This window comes from Drosophila grimshawi, unplaced genomic scaffold (genome assembly GCF_018153295.1).
Source record: "Drosophila grimshawi isolate 15287-2541.00 unplaced genomic scaffold, ASM1815329v1 contig_848, whole genome shotgun sequence".
Taxonomy (NCBI): Eukaryota; Metazoa; Arthropoda; class Insecta; order Diptera; family Drosophilidae; genus Drosophila; species Drosophila grimshawi.
Window position 1 is genome coordinate 21,333,015 of NW_025063692.1, and position 16,497 is coordinate 21,349,511.

Consider the following 16,497-nt stretch of genomic DNA (forward strand, 5'->3'; position numbering starts at 1 on the left):
GGGGTGCATAGAATTTTATTTTTGTTTTTTTTTTTACATATATATATATATATATATATATATATATTTACTAATATATAATTACGTTAAGAAAATGTTATCTTTTGGATATGCATTGCAGATATTGTAGCCTTACACATATATTACATGTATTACTACGTATATGTATGAAATTTAAATAAAGTGATATAATAAAGAAAAACATACATTTATTAACTATTGTGGTTGTTCTGTGATGGTCGCAGATCGGCTTCAATCAATTTCTATGCAGTTTAGTTTCTCTCAGATGGGATACGACTTTGATGAAACTTGGTCTTCTTTGATTTCTGTTCTATTTAATTCTTTTCGAATATTAACAACAAATTAAAAAAATGTTCACCACAAAAACCATAATAAGCTTTTAGGTTCCATAACAAGCAATTAAAAGATATAATGAATTACATTTAGCGTTTCTCAATACTCACAATCAATTGACGATAATATGAGAAATAAGAAAATTTACTGCTCCCATTATTATTTCAAATTTTGAAGTACCATGAAATGGTAATTGAAGCAATTGAAATGTGCCCAATCTATGCCAATGGTTCATATATATTTATATATATATATATATTTATATGTATACACATATATGATCAAATAAACCTCGCTTCTCTAATTACAATTAGAAGGCCTTATATCCGTTAATCGCATATCATGTGAAAAGAGTAAGAATATCAACTTAAGTGGGTAGCAAACGCTAAAAGATAACACAAATATTTCCGAGAAATCAACAATTGTGCGAGCAATCACTGTCTCTTTCTGTATCGCAATGCTGCAATAATTATATTGTTATAGAGTTACAGTTACAGTTGGACATTTACAACGATCTTGGCCACAATTTAGTGGCCCCTCATAAAATTGGCGAGGAAAATAAACAAATGCGAGAAATGCGTGAAGAGTAAATTTAAATATGAATAAATTACATGTGACGTCGAGGGACGTTTCCATTTAAATGCTGAAAACAAATCAGTGAAGCACTGGCACTAAATTTCATTGGGATTTCAGTTGTCAGTTGACAACTGCAGTCGGAGACGAGGACGGAACAGTTGGCCTCTCTATGCGCCGTTAGAGAGTTGTTGTCACCAACAATTGGAGGCTGTATTTGAATGTGTTTTTCTTCTTTTATTTTTTTGCGAAGGAAATCTCAAAAATACATTGTTCAAAAACAAATATTCATTGTAGAAATGGGGCTTGGCACGGAAGTTGGCAACATCTCTGCTGGTGGGATGCAATGCACAGTTGAAAAAATGTCTTTCATTAATCTAATCAAATGTACTCTTAGGGCTTACATGAGACATCGCAATAAAACCAAATTGCTACTGTCAGCTGCTATCTAACTGCTAATGCCAATGATAATGCCCACAATGTGATCACTCAACCCACGGCATCCGAGCAGCTAAGATGACGGCGACAGCATTACGGCCCAAATTGAAGTCCTACCAACTGGTGGCACCCGACGGCGGCTGGGGCATCCTCATCTGCATTGGCATGGCAATGCCCTTTGTAAGTGCCAACAACAATCTGAACAATGTGCAGAAAATCATTTATTATGTGTTATTTATGGACATACATCCGAACAACTTCAACATAGTTATCAGCATAATCATAGTTTTAGTGGTCTCGAAAAAAAATCGTGGTCTTAAAAACGCAAGATAAAAAATTGTTCTTTTTTTTTATTATGTTAAAAAGTAAGGATAAGGCGATAACCTCGAAAATTGGTAGTAAAAAAAGACATGGTAGAATAATAAACTTACTATCATAAAGAAGCAGGGGATTATTTTCGATGTTAGTTTATTCATCCACCCAGTCTTTCTTATACCTATTTTCAAGGGAGTGTTAATTTCGGAGAACCACTCAGCCCGAAACCAAACGAATTAAACGACAAGTTGTGGTTTAAACAAGATCTTAGAGGAAGTTGGCCAGAAGTCCTGCAAGTGGTTCGACATGGTCAGAAAGTTTCAACGTAGGAATTTTAAGCAATCTCCTGAGCGCACTTTAGAAACATATTTCAACAGCCAATGAAGACTTCGCTTGTATAGCAATACTAATAGCTACACAAAATGATCTCAAAATGTGTATCCAAAATATATGTCTATGTATAATGTGTCTTACAGGTCAGTGGATTGGCAGCGCTACCATCCTTTGGCTTGGTCTTTGGCGACTTTCTGAAGAGTATTGGGGCCGAGACAAGCGCCATTGCTGTTATAACCAGCACGTTCTTTTGTGCGATGAGCTTTGCCGGATTGTTTTCCGGCTCGCTGTTTCGTCGCTACGGCCTACGACCGGTGGGTTTGGCCGGCGGTGTTCTCTATTTTGTTGGCACAGCCATGCAGATATTTGTGACGTCAACGCTGCAGTTGACCTTGGCGTTTAGCGTGTTGCAGGGCAGCGGATTCGGTTTGATTGTGCCCACCAGCTACACATCGTTCAACGATTACTTTGTGAAGAATCGTGTGATGTGGATGAGCTTTGCTCAGACGCTGATTGGGCTCGGTTCGATGATCTATCCGATTGTGATGCAGAAGTTGCTGCAATGGTATGGCTTTCGTGGCTGCCTCCTGGTGCTGACAGCGATCAATGCACATGCTATTCTGGGCATGCTGCTCATGCAACCAGTTAAATGGCATATGCGGCGTATCCCATTGGAGGAGGAAGAGCAGCCAATTCAATCGCCGCCGGTCGTCGTCCATGTGCAGCCAGAAACGCCACTGCAGACGATACCAGAGCTGATATTTGCGCCGAGACCAACAAATGGTGATAAACAGATTGTCACAGATTCGTTGCCCGTCTCGAATCTGGCTTCTCGGCGAGTGTCACGTATCGAAGAGCATTCGCTCAACATTATTTCCAGTCGCGCCTCGAGCATTACCAGCCTGGGCAACTGGTCGGGGCCGATCGTTGTTAGCGATGCCTCGCCACAAATGATGCACAGCTTGCAGACGTCGCGACGCCAGAGTGTTGTCAGTGGTGGTGCTAATCCACAGCAGGCCATCGTCGATGAGAAGTCAACTGAAGTCAAGAGGAGCTGCTGCGGCACCATTGTCGATTTCCTCGATCTGACGCTCTTCAAGGATCCCATCTACGTTAATATTGTGCTGGGCATTACGTTCGCCCTGTACTCGGACCTCTCATTTTTCACCATACAGCCGTCTTATCTATTTGAATTGGGTTACACCAAGGTAAGGTTATTTGCCTACTTTTACAATTCTTAAATATTGCATTTTTGGCAAACCTTGAAGCCATTACAAATTGCCAAAGAGGATGTAAGGAAATTGTGCCAATATATGAAACAGACTGAAGGAATCATCTCCCATCACAGCCGAGTTAAGTCAACAAGCTGATCTCAGATATGAGCGAGGGTCGCGCTCTCATTGGCCATCAGGACCTCATTCTTGCTCAGACATGCCTAATTAATCGTATGTACTTGTGTACACACACATATGCACATACTGTACACATTTTATAGACAATTGCTATAAAAGCCGCACAAAAACCGTTGCTTTTGGCGTTGCCATATCTAAAAAAAAAGAGGCCAGGGCTTCAATACTTCACGAATCATTTAAAATAATTGCTTGCAATATAATTCACAATTTATTTTAAATTTTAGGCTGAAACGGCAAATGTTATTGCAATCGGAGCCGCTGCAGATTTGCTATCAAGAATTTTTCTAGCAGTGACAGCAATTTTTATTCAAGTTCCTGCCCGTTACATTTACTTGGCTGGAGCGCTTTTCACAGTTTTTGCCAGATTTGGTGGGTGACATTCTGTCTATTCGCAAATAATATTTAACAACTTTACCCATTATGATCGCAGGTCTCGGGGGCATCACCAATTTTGTGGGCATGGCCTCCATTACGGCCGTACTTGGATTTTTACGAACCTGGATACATGTTCCACTCCCGTTGGTATTTGCCGACTATCTGCCAAAAGAACGGTGTGTTTTATTGAATAGCAACGCGCACATCCCGAAATTCTTAAATCAATGTTGCTATTTTATTTGTTTTTAGCTATGCCAGCGGTTACGGCCTATTTATGTTCACACAGGGTAATGCGATGTTTTTGATCGGGCCGATCGTTGGCTATATACGAGATCGCACGCAGGATTATTTGCTAGTCTTTAACATATTGAATGTGTTCATGGCCATGTGCGCTGTTCCCTGGATCATTGAGTTGTTGTTGGTCAAGTTTCGTCGGCGCAACCGAATCGAACGTAACAATGTCTGTGAGCAGACAAATGACATTAATAACACAATGGTCCGGTAAAAGTAGGAATTCATATTGTAATAAAATATACATAAATAAAACCAGTTAACGTTAAACATTTGAATAAATTCAAGCTAATAGATGAAACAAATGTTTATTATGCTTATTATCATACTCTTTTATGTATATGCAAAAGGTTATTCACCTTGCATGTATTATTAAAAAAAAGAAGAAAAAAACTACAAAATATAAAATTTGAATTTTTAATTAGCGCTGGGCTGTGCAATGTCATAGCAATCAGGTTTTGTTCAACAGCAAGCAGCTGAGAGTTTAACATGCTATGGTCACACTCGAACGCACAGCATATATTTGTTTTGCTTATTAAATTTTGCACGATTTTAACTTGTCCTTGTCCATAATATACAAAACTAGAATTAAATATAGATACTACAACAAATGGTATTGCAACAAATCAAAATGCTGCTGCTGGGCATTGTGACACTGTGCCGGCGAGCGCTCTGCTGTTTCTCGCGGCGCCGCAAGCTCAGCCACGGCGGCAACGATCAGCTGCAAGCGGTGACAATTGGCGACTTTCCAGCAGCAACAGCAAAATCGACGGCACATGGCAAGGAGCGCGACTGGAACAGCTGGGACGACAGTCCGCGCACCGTCGAGGAGCACATCGAACAGTATCGCCAGCGCATGGCCCAGCCACCCACGCCGCCCAAAGAGGAGCCCGAACCGGACTTCTTTAGTGTAAGTGCCCGCTTCGGATTGCACTTCTGAGTCTTCGGCTCTGATTTGCTTGTTTCAATTTGTTGCAGGAACTGACGCCGGACATTAAGCCGCAATTGAAATACTATCTCGGCGATGCGACAGCGGCAGCGTCACCAGCGCCAGCGCCAACTGATTTCTCAAGACTGAAAGCGACCGACATGGTGCCCATTAGCTCAAATGTAAGTCAATTCTTACAGCAGCAATAGTTGTTCTTCCTGCTAAGCTAATCCGCCAGTAATCTTCCCATCCCTCTCTCTCTCAACTTGGATCGCTTCCAATAATGAGTATCTTATGGGACATAAACCAATAAGATATATTTTCGAAAAACTGTAAAAAGAAAACACGTCGCTTTATATATTCTGATACATTCTGATATATATATAGCTAAAACATTCAAAGCTTAATGTTAAATGTTAAATGATATTGATAATTGCAGGCTGATCTCGAGGATTGGGTGGACGACAATGCCGGCGGCTGGGAGGAGCTGGACACATCGCAAACGAAACACATTATGCGAGAGAAGCGTCGCGAGATGCGACATCAGCGACCAGCGCCAATTAAAGCTCAGGCGCCCAGCATTGGCGCCCAGCGGATTAGCGATGTGCAGCGGATGGCGTAGTAAATAATGAAACAAACACACACAGACACAAACACACAGACACACACACACAGACACACGCTCGATGCACTTTTGCCTCACTGTGCCTCTACGTTTCATTCCACTTGTAATTTTTAATATTAAAAAAAAAACAAATCAAAACAAAACAAATGAAAAAAGTTTGTTAACAATTTGGCCTTAGTTTAATGACGCCCCGCCGCCACGTCCTGATTGAGTTTTTCACCATGGTTGGCCACACACATACATGCATATAGATAAGTATATATGTATAAAGATATATCTTCATATATATATACATATATATATCTTTGCCTTTCATTCGCACTTCCTCTGCAGCGGCAGCAGCAGCAGCAGCAGCAGCTGGCGCTTATTGCATCCATTTCCTGACGCGCCACTGCGGTTGCCAATTACCCAATGACCAATCAGTGCAATCTGCATGGACACGCTTCACTGGATGCATGGATGCAGATGCAGATTTATGGATGGATTGTATAAAAAGGCAGGCAGGTCTCTGGCGCAGCGCTTTCATTTGAAATAATGTTGCTGGTGCTGGTGTTGATGGTAAGCGCGGTCGTCGGCTACGATCACAGTGTCAACTATTGGCAGGCCTTTGCTCCCGGTAAGCTGCTGCAGCGCTTGGATGCACTCACCTCGCCCACGACGGGTCAGTTGAACGTCTCGGCCGCGGAGCTGCCACATGCGCAGCCCAAGCTGGATGAAGATGCGGATACGGTAGAGGAAACGGATGTTGATGTCGATGTCGATGTGGATGCCATTGAACATGATCATGATTATGATGATACTGATGATGATGACGTGGAGGCAGAGACAGAGGCGGAGGAGCTGGAGGCAGACAGTCACAGCGCTGAGGCTAACTCTGGCGAAGATTACGAGCGCAACTACGAACAATTTGTGCGCCAATACTTTGATCGAGCTGCTGACGATGATTATGCTGCTGATGATGACGATGCCGTTGACGAGCATGCGAAAGACGTGAGCGTGGAGACGCAAGCGGAGGCCAGCAACGTGCAGCCCGAAAAGAAACTGAAGAAGCTGCAAATGGAGGAGAAGCAAAAGCAAAAGCAGAAGGAGAAGGAGAAGCAAAACTGTCGCCACGTCCATCGCCAGGGACAGCTATGCAAAATATGCCGCGAGAAGCGCAACAATGAGATCTCCGAGACATGCAGCTATTCGCACGAGGCACAGCCGGAGCAATATGCTTACGGCAGTGGCACCGAATACAAACGCTATCGGGATCATGATGATGATGAGCGAACAAAACGACGACGGGGACGTCACACAAAAACCAAGCAGAAGGAGAAGCAGAAGGAGGAGCAGAAGGATAAAGTGAAGGAGAAGCAGAAGGAGCAGGTGACTCCCAGCAGCAGTCTGTGCGAGCGTCGCCTGGTGGGCAAAAGCGTCTGCTACGAGTGCAAGGATAGTGGTGGTCAGATTTTGAGACGCTGCTATGATGCCGCCACAAGTAAGCAGAGCAGGAGCACAGCCAATCTGCCGAATGCCAGGGAATCCAAGCAGGAGCAGCGCATTTACAAGCGAACCATTAGCTACAGCTACGCGCAGGGCGGCAATCATGCAAATGACTATAATGATAATGACAACGATAATGATGACATCATAATGACCACAACACCACCCATAAAACCACCCACAACACCACCGACAACATCACCCACAACACCATCAGCAACAACAGCAGCATCCACTCCGAATGTGAGCCGCAGATTGGCCAGAATAGTTCGTAGACGTGTCGGAATCCCAGCCAGCATCGCTATTTGAATATTGCTTTGATACTATTATTATTATTATTATAATTTTTTTTTGTTTTTTGTTTAAGTTAATCAACCAATTATGGAACAAAGTTAGTTGCCACAATCTCGATTATTTCTTTGCTACTATTTAAGCCTTAATAAAAGAAACCAATTTTCTGAAATTATTTCTTTTTCTTGATAAATATAAACTTGATTCAATTAAAGTTCCCTTTGCATTTTCCAAGTTTATAGTAGCTTATCAATGTTTTAGATACAAATAAGTATAATAAAAGTGGGTTGATTTGACATATTTGATAAAGCGCTTTATTAGAAAAATATCTGAGTAAAATATTGTTTAGTACATTATATGGTATAGTATACGGTATATGTTGAGTATAGTATAATCGTTTAGTCTATATGTATATAAATATGACTATCCTATGGCTGAGGTCCATCGGCGGATAGGTTATTGCCATCGGCAGTCGGTGGTCGACTTTCGCAACTGTCCTCGCCGCTACTGGTTGTGGATGCGCCCTCCTCTGGCGAGGTCTTGGCTGCTTCATCGGCTTCCTGGCAGTTCGCTTGGGCACTGATGTTTGGCTGTTCGCTCTCCTCGGCATCAGCTCCCTTTTTGTTCTGTATGGGTTACGAGCATATATATATAGATATATATATATATATATATTTTATTTATTATATTTTAATTTTTAGTTAGTCGACCTTTTTTCGTTTTTTGGGCTTCTCCGCTTTAACAGCATGCAATTCGGCCTCTTCTTGCAGGGCTGATTTGTAGCTGGGGGGAAAAAACTTGGCTGCTTCCTTATGGCCAACAACCGAATTGGGGCTAACATAGCTGGGCCCATATTCCATTAGCAGTGGTATCGTGGCTGTCGTCACTTTGTTAACTTTCAGCACAATTTTATCGGTGCTTCAATTTGCAAATAATAAAATATATATTTTTATTGATAATCAACCAAATTGAATGAATTACTTATCGATTGCTTACGGTACATATGGCTTGGCGTTATATTTCTCCACGGAATTGGCTATAAAAACTGCAGTCTGTGGATTATCGCTGTTGAAGAAACCATAGAGCGGCACATCATCCTTGCACGCATCCACAAGATTAATCAGATCCTTTTTCTTATAAGCATCAAAAGTCATGATTATGTGAGGTGGCTCTGGCGCTGGATCGGCGGCCAGAAAAGTCGTTGTTTGTGCCCGGAAATATATGTAGATGAGGGCCGCATGCGTTCTCTGGTCAGTTGGCACCCAAATGGGCGGTATTTGAATTACCTTGAATTTCACTGCGTCCTCTAGAGCATCCTGCTCAGCTTCAGGACTTTCCTCCAATGGCTCTATCGTATTTTCAGGCGTGTCTTTCTCTAAATTAAATAGATATGTATATATGTATGTATATATATATATATATATATATATATACTCACCTTCTTTTGCAGCCTCGATGGTTATCTCTAGGGGTATTATTAGAGGTGGCAGAATAGTTTCCTCTTCGTTGAACTCATCGGGCGGCTTGACGATCTCCTTTGTTAGCTCAAATGCATATTGCTGTAGTATATTTGGTGGCGTTCCGATCGTTTCATCCACTTTCCAGAAGCACATTAATAGCTCCTTGTCGTACAGGTACTTCATGACATCAATGGGCAATGGATTCTCGGCAGCAAAGTTCACCGTATTGAGATCACTTTGTGTTATTGCAAACACTTTACGATCTTTGCATTGAATTTTGAGTGGATCGGCTGGCTCGGAGAGCTTCTTGAACATATCCCGATTGACTTGTGGCCCAAACACCGTTATGCCAATATCCGGCAAATTCTCCATAATGCTATCCGTCACATATCTCAAATACTCGATGCGCTTCTTTTTACTCTCCTCGAGCTCTATTTTTGCGGCCAGCTCGAGAGCCTCGTTTTTAATGCGCAACTGTTCCAGCTCAATGGGCTGCAGCTCGGTGATTTCAAAGGTTTCGTGCGGCTCTTTGGCAATGGTTGACTCCAGCTCTCTGGTGATTAGGGCGACCAGTTTCGGCACATCTGTGCCAAACATAATGTTTATAGCCTTTCCATTCTGCACACACATATAGATAAGAAAATTCAGCGAATTATCGCCAGACATGTGTGGTGTGTAGTCAGAACTTACTGCTACAAACATCCAGGTTGGCTCACTTTTCTTGTTAAACCTTTCCAGATACGATATCGAACCAGCTTTGCACTTGGGTAAATAATTTCGAAGTTAGCTCTCATCTCTCTTCTCACCTCTCACCTCTCGCCACTCAATTTCAATTCAACTTACAATTGCCAGCTGCAAGTTGTCGCCGCCCAGCTCGAGTTTTATTTTGCGCAGACTGCCCACCATGCCCAGACAGGGTCCGCACCATTCCGAATATATATCCAGCACTGCAATATAACTGCATTATCATCATTTTTTGTGTTCATTTATGTAGCAGACATACCAAGCAGACCGGGCCGCTGTAGAAACTTTTCAAACTCCTCATCGCTGCTGATATCCGCCTGTAATTGCTGAACACCGCCTTTCTTTGCCATTTCTTGCAAAATGACTCGCATTATTTTTGGGGTTTGCATTTTTGGCACAGGTTTTTATGCATATCAGCGCATAAATTATTGATTAAACTTTGCGCATTGCAGGCATGGCCGATGTTGTCAGGCTAACGCATAAGACCAACAGCTAAAAAATACAATACAACTCAACACCCCTCCCCATCCCCTCCCTCAGTTCAAGTGAACGACGAGATAGCTTGCAGGCGATAAACCGGTTCTGAGCCACTCTGTACCACTCTGCTATTATTATTATTATTATATTATGTACAAAGACCTATTAAATTTGTACTTGACTCTTGTCAACGAAATTCAACTTGATTAAATAATAATAATTATATATTGGAAAAACAAAGTCTGCCTCAGCAAATAAACGAATTTCATTTATCTTGTCTCTTGTCGCCGCATCGCAGTTTTTTAATTTAGAAAAGAAAATCGATAAAAACTCAGTTTGTTGACCTGTTGGGATACCAGGGAAATCCGTTGGGTACATTGACCGCCTCTGTCAGTTGATACCAAGATACCAAGAAACAAAAAAAAAAATAGTTTTGGTAATATTTCATAGAATTGTTTCAATGATTTATAGGTTTCTGTAGATCGTTAACTTCAATTTCCAGTGCAAAAACGCATAATACGTATACGTAATACAAAAATACACACAACACACAATATATGTACACATAGATACACGAGATGTACAAACAAATATGCAAACATATACATACATACATACATATAGATATTTACATATATATATATCTAAAATACCAATTGTATGGCTTACAAGTTTTAAAATGAAATTAAGAATTAAAAATGGATGGTGGTAGACACAGTTCTGCGCTGGCCAATATGGAAATGGAGCTGGAGAAGTTGCTCCTTTGCATCGCCCTTATGTTTTTTTTTTGTTTTTTTTTTTTACAGGACCAAGCGAAATGGAAACCTTGTGGTGACGCTATGCCTCCTGGGAATGATGCTGATTCGCTTTTGATTCTATTTATTTATTAATGTATTTGGTTTTGGATTCGCACTTTTGTTTTAGTTGGTCTCAGTTGCTGATGGTATATGTTGGTTAGTCGGTTGGTTGGTTATAAAGAACAGTGTTAAGCATAAAATGTGCTTGACTAGACGCAATTTTACAGTAAGCAGAAAGCTAATGCTGCTTATTCCAGACCGAGCATCCAATTGATGCCTTGTACTATAAAAAATATAAGTGGCTGCCAAGCGACCAGCCAACGAATCCAGTCCAGCAGTCGACCATAAAGCATATGCGGCTTTTCCCAACTGCAATCGGATACATAATAACTATAGCAAATAATATAAATACCATAATAGAGGTAGCTACATACGGATTGCGAAACATTTTCTGCAGATCGACCTTCTCTTTGCAATAGGGACACGTCTGCTTCTTGCCGACAATGCACCAGCCTCGTATGCAGAACTCGTGGAACACATGATTGCAGGACAGCTTGTAGGTATTCTCGATGACGCCCTCCTCCTTTTCGGAAACCAGCAGCTTATTACCACACACAGCGCACACATTTTGATCCAAATGGCGAGTGGGCATGCCCTGTGGCGAATAGTACTAAACACAAATGGATAGATACAAGTACAATTACAAAATTGGATATTGACTGGTTAGCAATTAAACGGACTACTTACACCAATGGCAGCGGCCATTTTGTCTGAACAAATCTCGGATATGTCGCGACCAAGTACACCAATGTATAGGCCATAGAAACAGAACATTAAACCGACATCCATCCATGTGTTGGGCGGCTGAGAGAATACATAGTTCATGCCCAAAAAGGCGGCCATGATCACCAGATAGCCGACAATGCCCAGGCCATAGCTTAGCTTGTAGATGAAGTAGAACCATTTATAAACGAGTCTGTGAAATACAAAACAAAAAAGATAAGAAATCTAAAGAGTGGAGCCAGAAATCAAGTTGGTAATCATTTTACCTGGGCGTTGTGCCTTGTATGGGCTTAGTTGTGGCGCGCCGCATGACCAGCGATGTAATAGTTGTGAATATTATCCAGATGATGATAAAACGTATCCAGAGGAAGGTGCATGAGATAACTAGCGGTATTAGCCACATGGCCAGCAGTGTGACAAATGCATAGGATCTGTAGTGCCGTTTCTTCCATTCGACGAGGATGATCTGGGCAATGACTAGCGTCATAAACAGTATGATAACCATTTCCGAGTGCATGGCATCGTGGCCTTTATGCTTCTCCACCATCAGCTGGTGCTCGGCGCTGTCCATTGCATATATTTAGATAAAAATATATAAATAGAGAGAGAGAGAGTGGGAAACATAGAGAATGAGAGAGAGAAAGCGAGACAGAAAGAATCGAAGTTTTTGTTCTTTGGCAATTGCAGACTGAACCATCAGGAGATAAGAATTTAAGCATTGCTTACCGCATCCGCTCCTCCGGCGACATTTCGTCAAGGGACTAGAAAAGAGGCAGATTATATTATTAGCCCTTACATATATACACATTTATACATACATATATACATGTATATATTGATGTACCCTCACCTTGTTCAAGTCCACCGGAGCATGGAGATCCATGTGTTGTTGATGCATGCTGTCGCTGTGTGCCGGCGCGTACAAACCAGGGCGTCGTCTGCGTCTTTGCGGAATTTTGTCAACAATTCGTTTCTTTTAAACTTGCACAATTAATTTAGGCAAACGGAAAACAAATAATAATGGCAACATTACATATTGTCGCTGTTTGCCTGTCACTGTCATTGCCCTTTGGTACTAACCGCTTGATGGCGTTGCCATTTGTCATTTGCTGCCTGCAGCCAAATGAAAACAGTACAAAAATCCACAGACCCCGCGTTGCAAACTTACACATGCACATACGATCCAAAACTTAAATGCATAATGCGTTAAGTTGGCTAACCAACAATATGTAATAGAAAAAGTTAAAACAAATAAATCAAGTGTAACGTGTACAACGAGCGTTGCCACGTATGTGCACTGCTAACAGCTGTTCGATTGCCGGTCGTAAACATTTCAAACGCTTCGCAACACTACCACCATTTATTATAAACTGAATGGCAACAGATAATTGAAATACAATAAATAACAAAATTATAATGCTAAGAAAACACTGGGGCGAAATCGAAGAGGAAGGCAGTGATATTACTCTCGACAAATATGTGCCCACGTCCGGCAAAAGACCAAAACTTGGTGAAATACGGCAGCGTGGCGATCCGCTGCCACAGGATAAACAGTGAGTTTGGGGAGTAGGTCTTTAACCGGTGCATATTGATTTATATATGCATATGCATATGTATATATATATATATAGCGAAAAATTGGAACTGAAGAGTTCCCTGGTCACGCAAACCATCGAAGTGATGAAACAAACAGAAGTTCTTCAATCCCTAATCGACACCTAATCCAGCAAAAACGTTAGCTTAATTAAACGCTCAGTGTGACTGAACACAATTATTATTATTAATGATAATGATAATAATAGCAGTGCAACAACCGGCAGCAGCACCATGAACAACATTGTCAGTGACATGCTGCAGGAGCTGGGCGGCAGCACTAACTCCAGTATCTCCCTCAGCAACCTGAGCAGTGGTCAGCAGCAAATACTGAACACCAACGCTTTGTACGGCCTCCTCGACGGCCAAACGAGTAATGTCAGCTCCAATTTAACTAGTTCGACCACTTATCAAAATAATTTCGATACTTGAGCTGTACTTGTAGGAAAAAGGTGATCGGTAAACTGACTTTAAACGCAGCGGTGGACACGAGAATATATTAATTTGATTATTTAGTTATTAATTTACTGTATAACATTAACATAAGTTAATCTCATGAATGTTTCTCCTCAGCTCAAATGACTCTTGCATGTACGTACGTACATACGTTGTCACAAATATACAATTATCCACATTTGCGGAATAAATTTGTTCTTGTCTATTTTTTTAACATGTCATTTGTAAGGGGCGTTTAATCGGCAGCTTCTAAAAATATTCGCATTTGTGTGTCCTCGACGGAATCAGTATTAATATTTGTATTTTGTTTTAGAAATTCTGTGCTCACCAATCAGGGTAATACGTTTATCGATATCGGTAAATGGGCACTTATACTTCGCTACGATAACGATAGCCACATGGGCCAACTGACCAACACTGTTCACACACCCTATTAACGGTAAATTTAGTAAATAAAATTCAAAATAAAGAATAAAGCTTGTTATAAATAATATTTATTTAACTTTTTAAATAGTAGTGGATTTTAGGTTAGGTTAATTACGCCACCGAGCTGCACAGACCACAATTGCTAATGGGGCACATTTTCATTTCAGCATCTTCGCCAACGCGCACAACAGCAGCCATGCCATTCTCCGAGTGCGTCGATATGTGACAGTGGAATATCCAATAGCCGGGACTGTTCGAGTTGAAGTGAATGATCGTATAGCCGAACGCTGGCACCTGCACCGAATCCTTCAACGGTGCACCGCGTCCACGACGCGGTAACGGTGTCCGACGATCGATTTGCTCGATCTGTCCAATGCGCTCCTCGCCGAGCACACCCATGCCGACCACACGAAACGTGTAGCCATGCAAATGGATGGGATGTGCCGTATTCGATTTGCTGGAAATGACAAATTCGACATTCTTATTCGCCGGCACATTGATGACATTCGAGCACTTGCAGTGACGGCTGCGGCAGTTGAAGCCAAGCGACGCCTGCTGCGAACGGTTGCAGAAGAACTGGCCAATGCCCAGGTTGCGTGTCTGTAGCAACGACATCTTCGGCATGGTGAAAGTGATGTCATCCATTTGAAACCGAAAACCTTCGCCCTGTAACTGAAACGCATTCATGCTCGTGTAATAGGTCGTAGCCGGATTCAGGGACGGCTGCAAATGGTGTGCGTTTAGGGAAACCAGCGAGATGCTCTCGGCACTGTCGCCACCAGCATCGTCGCCCAGCTCGTTGAGCATAATGCCCGGCGCATCATATGCGTAGCTCAATGTGCTTGTGTCCAAGTCGTGCGGGTCTGCGTTATGGTAATGCAGGATGGCCTCCTGATGCAGCTGATTCTTGGCACAGAATGTGTAGCCCTTGATGCGGAGCCAGTAGTTGGCTACCTCCTGATTGGCGTGCAGCACAAAATCGAAACGCTCGGCCCCATGGAACATTATCTTCTGCACCTCGATGGGCTCAATGTCATTGCCATCAGTCGATATCACCACCAAGTCGTGTTTGTCAATGCTCAGGCTTATGGGACAATTGGAAACGCCTGTAAATATGTAAATATATACAAAATAAATATGTGATTTCGCCTCTGGTTGGGGACTTGACTCACCATTGAAGATGACACGGAAACGATAGCGACCGCCTCGAACGACCTGGAACATGGAATAGAGTGTGGGCATAGATCTGCTGTCCTTTTTCATGTTGCGACCGCGTCCGTTGATGAGAATATTCTCGGCGATGCTCTCGTCGAAGTTGTGCACCCAATCCTGTATCATGATTACATGCTCCGTTTGATCGTAGTCGTAGAGATGTGCATGGGGATTCAATTTGATGGGTTGGCGCACAATCAGAGGCCCCGCCAAGCCAAAGGCGCGCTGATGTTCGGTGTGGCTGTGCCACCAGTTGGTGCCCACATGATCCACCTCGAAGCGATAGCGGAACGCTTGCCCGGCCTCAATTGGATACTGGGTGACATGCGGCACACCGTCCATGTGCGGCGTCGATCGCTGATGAATGCCATGCCAGTGGATTGTCGTCGTCTCGTGCATGCTGTTGATCACATCCGCAACGATGGTGTCGCCGTAGCACACATCAATCGACTGACCCGGAAGCTTCCCGTTGACCACCATTATGAGAGACTCCAGTCCGTCGGCGTATTTACAATCATCGTTGGCAGGTTCCTCTGCGAGCAGCTTGAATCCATCGATGTACTCCTTGCCGTTCAGCTTGAAACGGTATTTCGATTGTAAATAGCGTTTACAGGTCTCCGCCATGGTGTCATCATAGTGGATCACCATGTAGTAGTAGCATGTCATCGGTTGCTGTTCGACACATTCGCGTTTACATGGATGCTGCATGTCCTTGTCAGCGTAGCGCCATTGCGAGGATTCACTTGAGGGAGCTGTGAGCTGTGGATATAGCTGCTGTATGCTCTCGTATTTGCTCACAATTCGTTTGCCATCGGCATCTGTAAAACGAGGAGATGAACACAAATTATTGTTATTAACTGAAAGTATCCTGAATCACCTTGTATGCTATCGATTTGAACAATGATCAGACTGCTTATCAAAACAAATGTTTTTAATAAATTCATTTGCATTTTCAAGAAAAAGGAAAATGAAAATACTGGGAAAAGGAGCGATTGCTAAGAATGCTTTCGCATAACTGTTGATCAATTTCCGTTGTCAGTTACCTTTTGTAAGACAAGTAGCAAAATCGACATTATGCGATTGTTCCTGAAATTGCTTAGAATTCGCTTGTCGGCCTTGTTGAACAAAT

The 16,497-nt window shown here is 42.4% G+C and overlaps 7 protein-coding genes across 9 annotated transcripts; 4 read left to right on the forward strand and 3 right to left on the reverse strand.

Annotated features, from left to right (window-relative positions):
• The first annotated feature begins 1,419 nt into the window (after window positions 1–1,419).
• Window positions 1,420–4,396, forward strand: LOC6565461 (monocarboxylate transporter 9). The gene is made up of 5 exons (XM_001991250.2): window positions 1,420–1,545; window positions 2,157–3,221; window positions 3,650–3,794; window positions 3,856–3,976; window positions 4,050–4,396. The coding sequence occupies exons 1-5, from the start codon at window positions 1,444–1,446 to the stop codon at window positions 4,303–4,305; spliced, it is 1,689 nt and encodes a 562-aa protein (XP_001991286.1). The 5' UTR covers window positions 1,420–1,443; the 3' UTR covers window positions 4,306–4,396.
• A 290-nt stretch (window positions 4,397–4,686) lies between these two features.
• Window positions 4,687–5,893, forward strand: LOC6565460 (receptor-binding cancer antigen expressed on SiSo cells). The gene is made up of 3 exons (XM_001991249.2): window positions 4,687–5,001; window positions 5,070–5,201; window positions 5,459–5,893. Exons 1-3 carry the CDS (start codon window positions 4,702–4,704, stop codon window positions 5,639–5,641), a joined length of 615 nt encoding a protein of 204 aa, XP_001991285.2. The 5' UTR covers window positions 4,687–4,701; the 3' UTR covers window positions 5,642–5,893.
• Window positions 5,894–5,923: 30 nt separating this feature from the next.
• On the forward strand, window positions 5,924–7,592 carry LOC6564597 (stress response protein NST1). The gene has a single exon (XM_001991248.2). The coding sequence runs from the start codon at window positions 6,179–6,181 to the stop codon at window positions 7,436–7,438; it is 1,260 nt and encodes a 419-aa protein (XP_001991284.1). The 5' UTR covers window positions 5,924–6,178; the 3' UTR covers window positions 7,439–7,592.
• A 119-nt stretch (window positions 7,593–7,711) lies between these two features.
• Window positions 7,712–10,057, reverse strand: LOC6564596. 2 transcript variants are annotated; one of them, XM_032737985.2, is made up of 6 exons: window positions 9,884–10,057; window positions 9,724–9,827; window positions 9,571–9,642; window positions 8,417–9,498; window positions 8,131–8,338; window positions 7,712–8,046 (listed from the first exon to the last, which is right to left on the reverse strand). In XM_032737985.2, the coding sequence occupies exons 1-6, from the start codon at window positions 10,011–10,013 to the stop codon at window positions 7,849–7,851; spliced, it is 1,794 nt and encodes a 597-aa protein (XP_032593876.1). In that variant the 5' UTR covers window positions 10,014–10,057; the 3' UTR covers window positions 7,712–7,848. The 2 variants fall into 2 exon arrangements, with proteins under 2 accessions (XP_032593876.1, XP_032593875.1); XM_032737984.2 differs by having other exon boundaries at window positions 8,417–8,795; window positions 8,859–9,642; window positions 9,884–10,055.
• A 493-nt stretch (window positions 10,058–10,550) lies between these two features.
• LOC6564595 (RING finger protein 121) lies at window positions 10,551–12,846 on the reverse strand. The gene is made up of 6 exons (XM_001991246.3): window positions 12,532–12,846; window positions 12,408–12,442; window positions 11,948–12,244; window positions 11,646–11,874; window positions 11,333–11,568; window positions 10,551–11,267 (listed from the first exon to the last, which is right to left on the reverse strand). The coding sequence occupies exons 1-6, from the start codon at window positions 12,577–12,579 to the stop codon at window positions 11,147–11,149; spliced, it is 966 nt and encodes a 321-aa protein (XP_001991282.1). The 5' UTR covers window positions 12,580–12,846; the 3' UTR covers window positions 10,551–11,146.
• Window positions 12,847–13,084: 238 nt separating this feature from the next.
• Window positions 13,085–14,389, forward strand: LOC6564594. Of its 2 annotated transcripts, XM_032737989.1 has the most exons (3): window positions 13,085–13,234; window positions 14,044–14,169; window positions 14,324–14,389. In XM_032737989.1, exons 1-2 carry the CDS (start codon window positions 13,098–13,100, stop codon window positions 14,165–14,167), a joined length of 261 nt encoding a protein of 86 aa, XP_032593880.1. In that variant the 5' UTR covers window positions 13,085–13,097; the 3' UTR covers window positions 14,168–14,169; window positions 14,324–14,389. The 2 variants fall into 2 exon arrangements, with proteins under 2 accessions (XP_032593880.1, XP_032593881.1); XM_032737990.1 differs by lacking the exons at window positions 14,044–14,169; window positions 14,324–14,389 and adding an exon at window positions 13,313–13,899.
• LOC6564593 (oxidoreductase OpS5) lies at window positions 14,203–16,333 on the reverse strand. The gene is made up of 3 exons (XM_001991244.2): window positions 16,246–16,333; window positions 15,329–16,186; window positions 14,203–15,262 (listed from the first exon to the last, which is right to left on the reverse strand). Exons 1-3 carry the CDS (start codon window positions 16,316–16,318, stop codon window positions 14,268–14,270), a joined length of 1,926 nt encoding a protein of 641 aa, XP_001991280.1. The 5' UTR covers window positions 16,319–16,333; the 3' UTR covers window positions 14,203–14,267.
• Between the last annotated feature and the right edge of the window lie 164 nt (window positions 16,334–16,497).